General features: G+C 42.2%; 1 protein-coding gene across 1 annotated transcript in view; it reads left to right on the forward strand.

Annotated features, from left to right (window-relative positions):
* mad1l1 (mitotic arrest deficient 1 like 1) overlaps positions 1-14,350 on the forward strand; it is a 49,838-nt gene that overhangs the window by 13,037 nt on the left and 22,451 nt on the right. The window contains 4 exon segments of the mRNA XM_053229948.1: positions 3,209-3,353; positions 4,417-4,557; positions 5,362-5,418; positions 8,054-8,145. Coding sequence (XP_053085923.1) covers positions 3,209-3,353; positions 4,417-4,557; positions 5,362-5,418; positions 8,054-8,145 — 435 coding nt within the window.

The raw sequence follows: 14,350 nt of genomic DNA on the forward strand, positions 1-14,350 counted from the left end.
CGTAAACTTCTCGCTGACTCGTGGAGACTTTTCTCCTCGAGCTCCTGACTGTACAGCTGCTAATATCATTACACCTCTCCTCTCCTGCTCTCTCAGCAAACCGGAAGGAAAGAACACGGCAAGAAGGAAAGAAGGAAAGATGGAAGGAAAGAACACTGCTTTAAGTCTGTTGGTTCTGAATGATTAAATCACTAATGAGAATTTTTTAAACTGGTAAAAGGAGAGCAGAGAAATCAAAAGCACACAAACCTACACACGAGCGATGATACGCTCCTGACCAGATGTTTAAATAGATCCTCGTAAATAAGACTGTTCACCACGTATAACAGGACTGCTCCGTTAAACACACGCTTTCATTCTCACCTGTCCTAAAGCGAAAGATCACGGCACTGTACTGGGGAAGGAGGAATAAATACGTGTCAAACACAACAAACAGTCAGAGAGAGAAAGGAAACATGACGCACAGCAGTGTTCTCCGTCTGAAACACACGACCTGTGTCTGAAAAATCACGTGCAGTCTGTTGCATAACGTTTTGTAGCGTTTCATCCCAAAATTGAAATAGATTTTTTACAGTTGAGACACAGAGGTTAATTAAACAAAAAAAGCAGCCCTTTTTGTGGTTGAATAAGTATTCACTCCCTCACTCCCCACCTTTGGCTGTAATCACAGCTGGGATTTGTTTCTTTGGATTCTGATGTTTTCACCCGGAAAATTGCTCAAACTCTGTAAGCCATGATGGAGAGCGTTGTTGTTGTTGGTGAACAGGTCGAGGTCTGGGCTTTGACTGAGCCATTTAAAGATCTTCAGGTGTAGCTTTGATAGAATGTTCTAAAATTGCCCTGTACTTAGTTCCATCCATCTTGCCCAGTCCCTGTTGATGAGAAGCGTCCCAACAGCATGGAACTACCACCACCATGCTTCACAGTGGGATGGTGTTCTCAGGCTGATGAGCAGTGTTGGGTTTCAGTTAAACGTAGTGCTTTGTGAAAACAAAAAGTTCAGTTTTAGGTCTGATCTGAGCACAGAACCTTTTCCACATGTTTACACCAAACAGGATTTGTTACGGCTTTCTACTCTTCCATAAAGTCCAGTCGAATGTTCAGCTTCTCCATCTGAGCTGTGGATCTCTCCAGCTCTTTCAGAGTTCCTCTTGGTTGTGTCTCTGACTAATCTCCTCTTCACCTGCTCACTGAATTCCAGTGGACGGTCTCCGCTAGGTTTCAGCGTCTCAGACGTGCCGTGTTCTTTACATTTTATTTAATGGGTATAGCGTCGCTCTGAGTGATCTTCAAACGCTGGGATATTTTCTTTCAGCTTGTTGTCTCGTTCTCACTCTTTTGTGTGTTCTGTAATTCCGACGGTATTCGGTCCACGGAAGCTGCCATATGTCTGCGGCGCACATTTGGTTGCTTCAGTGGTTCAGTCAGACGAGAATTCTGGTGTCAGCTCTCTCTAATGGGCTCCAGACTCTTTAGGGTGCTTAGAATTTGCTAATTATGAATCGTGACACTAATGAGACTGCTGTTATTGTCTTCAGAGATGTTTTTTAAATTGTGCTATCATTTTCCACGTTTTAGTCATTTTATAATTTCTTGTGAAGTACAAAGTGTTGATTGAAGACACTTTAGAGACAGTTGTGCTGCTAGCGTCAGCATTTAAACTGTTAGAAATGCATTTTTATTTAACATATCGCATGTTTAAAAAATATCTGGACCGTTTTATTTATTCTTAGTCATCTTTATGCAAAAATACTCCATAATGGAAAAAGACCTAGACTTCCACTTTTGTACATTTTCTTTAAAATGAAAAGAAAAAAGGTCACATTTGCAGTTCAGCTCCTTTGCTGTGACGCTGTGACTCGAGGTTGACCTCAGAGGCCCTTTTTAATGTTTCTATATTAAAATTTTATTAAAATTCACCTGGGGTCAGTTCAGGTGTTTAATTGGAAAGACACACGGATTGCGATGAGGCTTCCATCAGCAGAACCAGGACCTGCTGGAGAAATAATATCTCACAGTCGGCTTGGGAACGTCTGGGAATTCCACAGAGCTGGAATCTGCACTGAGCTTCTCAGCCTGCTCCCATCCTGACACACACCAGGAAAAGAGGAAGGAACATGAAGGAAGGAAGGAAAGATTGACCTCAAAACATATACTGTAGCATTTATAGCTATATTAGCTAGCATTCAGCCATCATATCAAACCCTGTGTATGCATAAACACTGATATTCTCTTCAGTACCTGTTAGCTATGACGTAACAGAGGAGAGAGGACCGTCCCAGAGCAGTAACCCGATACGATCCGTAGTGGACGCAGTACCGTGCGCTTTGTTGAGTCGATAAGATGTTGAAAGATCGTTTTGGTATCGGATCGGGACTGATAATGATAAACGGTTCTCAGCTGTAGCTCAGTGTCCGTGTAGTTTTCGGGGCTTCTGATGTATAACCTTATGATTTTAATGTTGACATAAAAATCACAAAGTGCCTCAAGTGAAAATGTCTTCAGGTGAAAGTGCTGAGCAACATTTTTATTTAGCTGCACAACATCACTCTAATCTCCTGCGTCACAGTCGCGCGAGGAAGCCGCAGGTTTAATCAGAGCGCTGTGATGGATTGGGAGAGAATGTACATTTCCTGTTTGCAAGCTTTGCAACCTAAACAATAAATATTTAAAGAAATCTCAATGTTTTGAAAGTAACGCAGCAGTCCTGTGTGTGAAATATTAGCATTATCTGCGACTCCTTGAAGGCTAATTAATTTAAATGCTAAAGAAGCAGCAGCAGCGAGCAGACGCAGGAGCGCGTGAGAAATGGAAATAAGTCTAATTTGGGGAGATGAAGCGAGTCAGCAGCTCACGGTTTCAGAATTCAGGAGTTATTTAGTGAAAAACACAAACATGTCTGTGTGTCAGTGTTGTGTACTGCTCATTGATTCTTCACCACATGAAAACACACACCGCTGTGCTGCTTAACTGCGATTACTCACTGCTTTATGCTCTTCTATATTACTGTTCAACAGCCTATGAAATGTTTTTAAAGGAACGCAGAGGAACGCAGCGGTGAATTCTCCACCTGTCTGCAGTGAACATCTGGATGTGCAGACTGATGTACACCTTTACAGATGTGACCTCTTTACATCCCTCACTGAGAGACCGTCTGTTTCTCTTTCGTTCTCTCACGCGTCCTCACGTCCTTCTCTCTGTCCCTCAGCATTCGCACGTTGGAGAAGACTCGCGCGCAGCTGCAGTCCGAGACGGCCGAGTCTCGCACCAAAGCTCTGGAGGAGCAGAAGAAGCGAGAAAACCAGGACGCGCTGGTCCGCCGCCTGCAGAAGAGAGTTCTGCTCCTTACGAAGGTCTGATCAGTTTGTACAAAGACGATTAAATCATGTTTACTAAATGTTTCTCTTAACTTTCTAACTGTATCTAGGCTTTCTGTAAACACGTTTTAATATCAGAGTACGCCTTAACGAGATATCACTCAAACACACGCGGAATTCATCTTATCTCTCCGATAAACCCACGGAGGACATGCCAATCAGGAGTGATTGACAGTTGTGTAGGTGTTTTGAACTCGCTGATATGAACTGAGCCCCTGGAAGCCCCGCCCCCTTCCCCACATCTACTCTCCTGGAACCTGAAACGGTTCTGGATCATTAAATCAGGACCTCGCAGAGTACTAGGCGATGATGAGCAGCAAAGCGTCTCAGATAAGAGGATACTGTTTAGAAGCAGGAGACACTTTTGTCACGTTCGCTGAAAGGAATCCACACGTTTTTATTCTGGAATCTTTGATCAGACGTGAATCTTCGATCAGACGTGAATATTAGATCAGACGTGTTGAGAGTAGAACTACAGGATGCGGAGGCAGACATGAACAATCTGCACACAGAGTGACAGATAACGTCGGCTTTGTGTTTGTGTGTAAATGAGGACGTTTTCCCGCACTACCTGCTACACACTCTAGTCTGTGTGTTTTGTGATTTTTGTTCATTTAACGCTCCTCTGGATAATGAATCACGAGGTGTTATTGATCTTTCGGGCCGTGGCTTCGGGGCGAGATTTTCTGTTTAATCGACTCTAAAATGAGATCTTCACACCGCACAATCACACACACAGGCGCTGTGCGCTCGCACCATTAGTTTTCTTTCAGTCTTTGTTTTTATTTGTCGTCTTTAATAGACAAACGGAGAATAAAACGTGTCGTACTCTTACTTAATCCACAGGAAGAAGGAATGAGCACACGTTAGCACGTGATGTTCGGGTTTATTGGGCGTTTTATTATTCGTAGCTGTTTTCTTTCCTACACTGTCGTGGTGTGTTGCTGTGGAGAGTTAGCAGGCTCATGTTTAGAAATCTACCACTTTATGTGATGTAATTGTGTGTGTGTGTGTGTGTGTGTGTGTGTGTGTGTGTCAGGAGCGTGACGGTATGAGGGCGATACTGGAGTCGTATGACAGTGAGCTAGCAGCTAGCGAGTACTCTCCTCAGCTCACACGCAGAGTTAAAGAAGCTGAGGAGATGCTGCAGAAAGTCCAGAACCACAACGCTGAGATGGAGGTGAAGATCTGAATTCCTGTTACACTCACTCACACTCTCTCTCTCTCACACACACACACTCACACTCTCACACTCTCACACACACACACTCACACTCTCACACTCTCTCACATACACACACTCACACACTCTCACACACACACACACACACACACACACTCACACACACTCTCTCACACTCACACTCTCACACACACACACACACACACACTCACACACACACACACACACACACACACACACACACACACACACACTCACACTCGCACACACACACGCACACTCACACACACACACGCACACACACACTCACACACTCGCATACTCTCTCACACACACACTCTCTCACACACACACACACTCTCTCACACACACACTTACGCACTCTCACACACACACACTCACACACTCTCTCACACACACACTCACACACACTCACACACTCTCACTCCAACACGCACACACACACTCACACACACACACACACACACACTCACACACACTCACACACACTCACACACACTCTCTCACACACACACTTACACACTCTCACACACACACTCACACACACACACACACTCACTCTCACACACACTCACACACTCTCTCACACACACACACACACACACACACACTCACACACTCTCACTCCAACACGGCAACACACACTCACTCTCACACACACACACACACACACTCACACACTCTCACAGACACACACACACATCAGGATACGGATTCTGATAAATATAAGGAGTTTATAATACACTGCTCTGTGTTTCTTCCTCTTCCCTGTTGTGGCAGATTCAGCTTAGTAAAGCTCAGGAGGAGGCTGGAACCTACAAACTGCAAGCACAACAGGTACACACACACACACACACCTCACGCACACACACACACACTCTTACACACTCACATACACACACACACACACCTCACGCACACACACACTCTTACACACACACACTCTTACACACTCACATACACTCACACACACACCTCACGCACACACACACCTCACTTACTAACACACACTCTTACACACACACACACACACACACACACACGCACACACACCTGACTTACACACACCTCACTTACTAACACACACTCTTACACTCACACACACACCTCACGCACACACACACACCTCACTTACTAACACACTCTTACACACACACACACACACACACACACACGCACACACACCTGACTTACACACACCTCACTTACTAACACACACTCTTACACTCACACACACACCTCACGCACACACACACACCTCACTTACTAACACACACTCTTACACTCACACACACACCTCACGCACACACACACACCTCACTTACTAACACACTCTTACACACACACACACACACCCTTACTCACACACACTGAATCATGTTTTGTATTGCTGAATTGGTTAATAACTGTGAATGAGCTGTTGCTATAGAAACGGTAACGTATCAGAGCGAGTGCATTAATATAAACCTGCGCTACTGTCGGAGCTGCTGTTGTAGAGAACTAATCAACATCTTCTGACCAATCAGAGTTCAGTGTGACGTGGTGTGATGGTGCTGGAGTAGTTTCTGAGCGCTTTAAGCTGCGACACAGAAAAACTCGATGGTTAACGCTGCTTTTGTTTCTTTTTTATTTCTAGCTATCTTTTATGTTTTTTTCTCAAACGTGGTTCAGCGGTTTTGAAAGCGCTGGATTCGCGCGGCTGTAGCGTGGGCGGCGCGGCGCTGAGCCTCCAGCGTGCTCGTTATTCAGCAGCGGCCCTGCAGGAGTTCCAGGTTCCTCACGATGTCACGGTGTTAAATGTTGAAGCGCTCACGCTGACACTCGCTCCAACACTTCTGGACCCGAGTGCTTCTGGGAGCCTTGGCCCAGATTTCCGCTTTGATTTGCCCCATTTCTGTGGCAGAGCTCGCTGGTGCTCCTCCTCAGAGCGCGCCGTCGCGCCTCAGTGACGTGTCGGCGCTCTGCCAGTGGCAGGACAGCAGACATTTCCTGCAGAAGTGCACAACTCCAAGCCACCATTTTGTGATGATGATATAAGTGATAAATGACTCAGTGCTGTGTATAAATTACACACAAACTTTAGCACACAGGCGCTGACATTTACGCCTTATCAGGACTTTTAGGATCTTTAACTCCGTGCCACAGTAATCGCGAGAGACGCCTTTACTGCGTTTTCCACTCAAACAGCTGAATAAAGCCGTTCCTTTCGCTTCATACCAACTTCATCTAGGGAACTTTCCTGTGGATTCACAAGCCTCGCTCGTGTGAGCCAAACAATCCCCAAGGAATGTGGGCTCTGGGAAAAAACTAAATAAATAAATTAAATAATTAGATAAATAAAGCAAAATCCATTTAATTCAGTCATTAGTCATTTAAATTGATTTAGCCTGTAAATATAAATGCAGTAAAAAAAATGAATGACTGAATTTTAATAAAGTAATTTAACAGCATTTTAATAAATTTAGTCTATCAAAATAAATAGAATAAAGTAATTAATGAATTTTAATAAAGCATTAATTTGCTCTGTAAAAATAAATGCAGTAAAATAGTTTAATAAATTCATCAAGTCTGTAAAAAATAAAGGAAAAAAATAAGTGACTGAATTTTAATAAATTTAGTCTGGTAAAATAAACGGAATAAAATGTGTTATTTTTAATAAGATAATCTGCTCTATGTTTAAGAATAAATGCAGTAAAATAAAGTGATTTAGCAGTGTTAGTGTGTCTGTTATTAGCTTGCTGTCCTTCACACAGACACGTGCGGTGTGCGTGAGTGAGGGGAGTGTACGCTTATAAACGTCAGCGTGACGTCATGCAGTTACATCAAACTGTCACACAGAGGCGCTGGACTTGACCCCGCTCCTCACTCGAGCTGACACCACACACGACAACAGGTCAATATCGCAAATCACTGAGACACGCCTCTGAGACAAACTCCGCCCTCTCACACAACTCTCACATGAGACACGCCTCTGAGACAAACTCCGCCCCCTCACACAACTCTCACATGAGACACGCCTCTGAGACAAACTCCGCCCTCTCGCGCAACTCTCATGTGACTTCTGAACAGCTGACGTGTGTAATTTCCTCACTACACACACGACACGTGAATATTTAATAGAAGCACAAACTACAAACAAAACCAGACAATGACAATGACATTCAGTCTGCTACTCATTTAGTAAAGTCTTCCACATCGCCGTAGCAACCACACTAACACAGTGTGTGGTGTTTACATGGTGTGTGTGTGTGTGTGTGTGTGTGTGTGTGCACGCAATAGACTGAGAGAGAACCTGTGAAATGAGGAACACGGAATGTTCCCTTACAGTGAAAACACATCTCCATCATTCATATGTTTATCAGCAAGCATGACAAAGTGTGTGTGTGTGTGTGTGTGTGTGTGTGTGTGCGTGCCTCTGTGTGTGTGTGTGTGTGTGTGTGTGTTTGTGTGTGTGTGTGTGTGTGTGTGTCAGGTTGCTGTGGAACTGGAGGCTCTGAAAGAACAGAAGTCTTCTGTTTCTGAGGCGAGTCCCATAGCAACAGAGGAGGAGATTAAATTCTTAAGGTAAGAGACCTGTAAATGTTTTCTCTCTCTCTCTCTCACTCTCACTGTGTGTGTGTGTGTGTGTGTGTGTGTGTGTGTGTGTGTGTGTGTGTGAGTGAGTGTGTGTGTGAGTGTGTGAGAGACTACATACATACCTGTGTATTAAGGATGGACAATACAGCAAACACATCATTTCACGACATGACAAAAAAGTAAATAAAAACGTGACGCCTCGTGGTGAAAACTGATTAGATAAAGAAATCTGTTTTTGCACCTATCAGATTGCACCTACACACACACACACACACACACACACACACACACACACACACACATCTCTGCTCATACTGAGGATACTCAGAAACTTGTGTATACACTCACTGAGCACTTTATTAGGAACACCTGTACACCATGCAGATTCACCCAGCAGCTTCAGGTAACATTCACATCAGCCATCAGAACGGGGAAAAGTGTGATCTCAGTGATTCTGACTGTGGCATGATTGTTGGTGCCTGGTGGTTTGGTGTGAGTATTTCTGTAACTGCTGATCTCCTGGGATTTTCACACACAACAGTCTCTAGAGTTTACTCAGAATGGTGCAATAAAGAAAAAACATCCAGTGAGCAGCAGCTCTGTGGACAGAAACGCCTTGTTGATGGGAGAGATCAGCAGAGAATGGCCAGTCTGCTCAGAAAGGCTACAGTAACTCAGATAATCACTCTGTACAATTTCAGTGAGCAGAAGAGCATCTCAGAATGCACAACACATCGAACCTTGAGGCAGATTTACATTTACGGCATTTGGCAGATCCCCTTATCCAGTGCGACTTACAATTATCTCATTTATACAACTCTCATCATTATACAACAGTTGAGGGTTAAAGGCCTTGCTCAGGGGCCCAGCAGTGGTAGCTTGGTGGTGCTGGGATTTAATCTCTCAACCTTCCAATCAGAAGTCCTACGTCTTAACCACTGAGCTACCATGGGCTACGACAGCAGAAGATCACATCAGGTTCCACTTCTGTCAGCCAGGAACAGAAAGCTGAGGCTGCAGTGGGCACGGGCTCACCACAACTGGACCAGAGAAGACTGGAGAAACGTAGCCTGGTCTGATGAATCTGGATTTCTGCTGAGGAACACAGATGGTGGAGTCAGAATTCAGCACCAACAGCATGAATCCATGGACCAAACCTGCCTTGTGTCACCAGTCCAGGCTGGTGGAGGTGGTGCGATGGTGTGGGGAATGTTTTCTTGGCACACTTTGGGCTCATTAATAATGAATCAGTCATGGATTGAATGTATTTGAGTATTGTTGCTGAACATGTGCTTCTCTTCATGGCCACAATTTACCATCTTCTAATGGATTTCATTCCAGCATGATGATGCACCATGTCACAAAGCAAAAGTCGTCTCAAACTGGCTTCATGAACATGACGATGAGTTCAGTGATCTTCAGTGGGCTTCCCAGTCACCGGCTCTGAGTCCAGTGGAACACCTTTGGGAGAACTCGTGGTGAAACGGGAGACTCGCAGCATGAAAGTGCAGCTGAAGAATCTGCAGGAATTGCGTGATGCGATCATCTCAACATGGAGCAGAATCTCAAAGGAATGTTTCCAACATCTTGTGGAATCCGTGCCATGAAGAACTGAGGCTGTTTCTAATTAATTTCACTTTCCACTTTCTCTCTTTGATCACAAGTCATGGTGTAAATTGTCCTTTTGTCCCTTTTGATCTTTTGTCTTTAACGAGCTCAGAGTTAATTAGAGAGCCTCGCCCTGCCTGTTGTCACTTCATACATTAATCATTAGTTTTGCTGAATAGAAAGAAACATTGCAAGAAAGCGAGCTGGAACTGGTAATGACAGCGTTCAGGGGAAGTGAAGAGGAAACCGGGAGCGATTAGTTACAGCAGAAGACTGATTTATTATTATTATAATAATTATTTACACATGATTTAGCAGCATTATTATTTTTGCACAGAGACCCTGCTGATGAATTTTGTGTGAAGTTATTTTATGAACATTTTTTTCCCTCTCAAAAGCCTCTTAGGAAGGATTTCCTCTTCACCACTATTGACAGGGTCAGTTGCTATGGAAACGGATCTCTCTGTTAAACCTATTAAGTAGATGAGAAAATTAGATAAACACGGCAGGAAAATGGAAAGACGGAACGGACTGGGAGGAGAAAGGTCATGTCCGGATCGTCTCCTCACGGCTCCGTCCTTTTTACTGAGAAAACTCGGGATTTCTGAGCTCTGGAACAGGAACAGGAGCTTGTTTTCCCTCCAAAAAGCTGCTATTTTTAGACCGTGCTCTCGATCAGTGTTCGTGTTTGTTCTGTGTCACGCTCAGGTTCGTTTTTCATCCGTTTTCAGCAAAGCAAACATTCCTGACATTTATTTTAATTAGTCAGAGACAGTACGACGTGAACGCTCTCCTCGCTCGCCAATCAGCTCATTAGACAGGACAGCAGCTAAAAAATGATATTTTCTAAATTTGATTGTGTGTGTGTGTGTGTGTGTGTGTGTGTGTGTGTGTAGCCATACGTTTGTTCTTTTCCCCAAACGTTCTCCTGAGAACGTCAGTTTTTACAGCAGAAAGTCTTTGGCTAACGGTTCAGCTCATGTTCTCCTCTGGCTAGTGTCTTCATTTTCATATGCTGAACTGTTTAAATACGAGGGGACTGTGTGTGTGAGTGTGTGAGTGTGTGAGTGTGTGAGTGTGTGAGTGTTGTACTAGTAAGTCAAACTTTATTTATAGAGCACATTTAACACAACAACAGTTGACCCAGAGTGTGTTGTAATAAGAAATATAGAATCCAGCGACAATGATAACGAAGACAATAACAACGACACATTTAAATTAATCAAAAGCTAAGGAATAAAAATGAGTATTAAGACTACCTTTAAATCACTCAGTGTTGGAGCAGTGCTGATGTTTAAAGGTAGACTGTTCCAGGAGCAGCAACAGAAAAAGCCTGATCTCTCTTAGATTTACAGTGAACGAGGGACAGATAACAGAAGTTCACATGATCTTGGCGGCCGAGGATCCGTGTACGGCCGAAGATCACAGATAAAGTCAGGAGCCATTTTGTGCAGTGTCTTAGACACCAATAGAAGAATCTTAAAGTCAGCTCCGGAGCCAGTGCGATGAGGCGAGAACAGGAGAAATATGATCCTTTTCTTTGTTCCTGTTATCAGTCTGAGCGCTGCGTTCTGAGACACTGCGGACTGCGCAGGCCGGCGTGAATCACAGCAATCCGACCGAGATGAAACGAGTGCAGGGATCTCAGCTTCAGGTCCTTACAAGAAAGAAAGTGTTTTAATCTTGCGACAGATCGAAGTTGGCATTAAATTAACAGCATTAATTTGCTTATCAGGTTGGAGCAGAGGATCAAGACAAGCTGTAACTCTGCAAATGGTTACTCCGAGAGCCTAACTGATTTTTAAGTGAATTGATGGATTCATGAGAAACCAGCAAGAAAAGCTCAGTTTTGTTTTCATTTAACTGTAGGAAGTCATTGCCATCCAAGTCTTGATTTCAGTTAGACGCGGAAAACGATGGTCAGGTGAGCGAGTATCGGTTTGATCAGAAGGTAAAGTTGGAAATCTTCAGCATAACAATGATAGTTAATGTTATACAAGTTATACAGATAGAGAACTGTTCTGTGTTTCAGTTCATATTCCTGAATATGCAAATATTATAAGGCATCTGTACAAGAGTGTGTGTGTGTTTATTACATTACACACTGTGTGTATCTAACAGTACAGTACAGTACAGTAAACTCTATTACATTACACACTGTGTGTATCTAACAGTACAGTACAGTACAGTGAACTCTATTACATTACACACTGTGTGTATCTAACAGTACAGTACAGTGAACTCTATTACATTACACACTGTGTGTATCTAACAGTACAGTACAGTGAACTCTATTACATTACACACTGTGTGTATCTAACAGTACAGTACAGTGAACTCTATTACATTACACACTGTGTGTATCTAACAGTACAGTACAGTACAGTGAACTCTATTACATTACACACTGTGTGTATCTAACAGTACAGTACAGTACAGTGAACTCTATTACATTACACACTGTGTGTATCTAACAGTACAGTACAGTGAACTCTATTACATTACACACTGTGTGTATCTAACAGTACAGTACAGTACAGTGAACTCTATTTATTACACACTGTGTGTATCTAACAGTACAGTACAGTAAACTCTATTTATTACACACTGTGTGTATCTAACAGTACAGTACAGTAAACTCTATTACATTACACACTGTGTGTATCTAACAGTACAGTACAGTAAACTCTATTACATTACACACTGTGTGTATCTAACAGTACAGTACAGTACAGTGAACTCTATTTATTACACACTGTGTGTATCTAACAGTACAGTACAGTGAACTCTATTTATTACACACTGTGTGTATCTAACAGTACAGTACAGTAAACTCTATTACATTACACACTGTGTGTATCTAACAGTACAGTACAGTAAACTCTATTACATTACACACTGTGTGTATCTAACAGTACAGTACAGTAAACTCTATTACATTACACACTGTGTGTATCTAACAGTACAGTACAGTGAACTCTATTACATTACACACTGTGTGTATCTAACAGTACAGTACAGTACAGTGAACTCTATTACATTACACACTGTGTGTATCTAACAGTACAGTACAGTACAGTGAACTCTATTACATTACACACTGTGTGTATCTAACAGTACAGTACAGTACAGTGAACTCTATTACATTACACACTGTGTGTATCTAACAGTACAGTACAGTACAGTAAACTCTATTACATTACACACTGTGTGTATCTAACAGTACAGTACAGTACAGTGAACTCTATTACATTACACACTGTGTGTATCTAACAGTACAGTACAGTACAGTGAACTCTATTACATTACACACTGTGTGTATCTAACAGTACAGTACAGTACAGTGAACTCTATTACATTACACACTGTGTGTATCTAACAGTACAGTACAGTACAGTAAACTCTATTACATTACACACTGTGTGTATCTAACAGTACAGTACAGTGAACTCTATTACATTACACACTGTGTGTATCTAACAGTACAGTACAGTACAGTAAACTCTATTACATTACACACTGTGTGTATCTAACAGTACAGTACAGTACAGTGAACTCTATTTATTACACACTGTGTGTATCTAACAGTACAGTACAGTGAACTCTATTTATTACACACTGTGTGTATCTAACAGTACAGTACAGTAAACTCTATTACATTACACACTGTGTGTATCTAACAGTACAGTACAGTAAACTCTATTACATTACACACTGTGTGTATCTAACAGTACAGTACAGTAAACTCTATTACATTACACACTGTGTGTATCTAACAGTACAGTACAGTGAACTCTATTACATTACACACTGTGTGTATCTAACAGTACAGTACAGTACAGTGAACTCTATTACATTACACACTGTGTGTATCTAACAGTACAGTACAGTACAGTGAACTCTATTACATTACACACTGTGTGTATCTAACAGTACAGTACAGTACAGTGAACTCTATTACATTACACACTGTGTGTATCTAACAGTACAGTACAGTACAGTAAACTCTATTACATTACACACTGTGTGTATCTAACAGTACAGTACAGTACAGTAAACTCTATTACATTACACACTGTGTGTATCTAACAGTACAGTACAGTGAACTCTATTACATTACACACTGTGTGTATCTAACAGTACAGTACAGTAAACTCTATTACATTACACACTGTGTGTATCTAACAGTACAGTACAGTAAACTCTATTTATTACACACTGTGTGTATCTAACAGTACAGTACAGTAAACTCTATTACATTACACACTGTGTGTATCTAACAGTACAGTACAGTACAGTAAACTCTATTACATTACACACTGTGTGTATCTAACAGTACAGTACAGTGAACTCTATTTATTACACACTGTGTGTATCTAACAGTACAGTACAGTAAACTCTATTTATTACACACTGTGTGTATCTAACAGTACAGTACAGTGAACTCTATTACATTACACACTGTGTGTATCTAACAGTACAGTACAGTAAACTCTATTACATTACACACTGTGTGTATCTAACAGTACAGTACAGTGAACTCTATTACATTACACACTGTGTGTATCTAACAGTACAGTACAGT

This window comes from Pangasianodon hypophthalmus, chromosome 26 (assembly GCF_027358585.1).
Source record: "Pangasianodon hypophthalmus isolate fPanHyp1 chromosome 26, fPanHyp1.pri, whole genome shotgun sequence".
Classification (NCBI taxonomy): Eukaryota; Metazoa; Chordata; class Actinopteri; order Siluriformes; family Pangasiidae; genus Pangasianodon; species Pangasianodon hypophthalmus.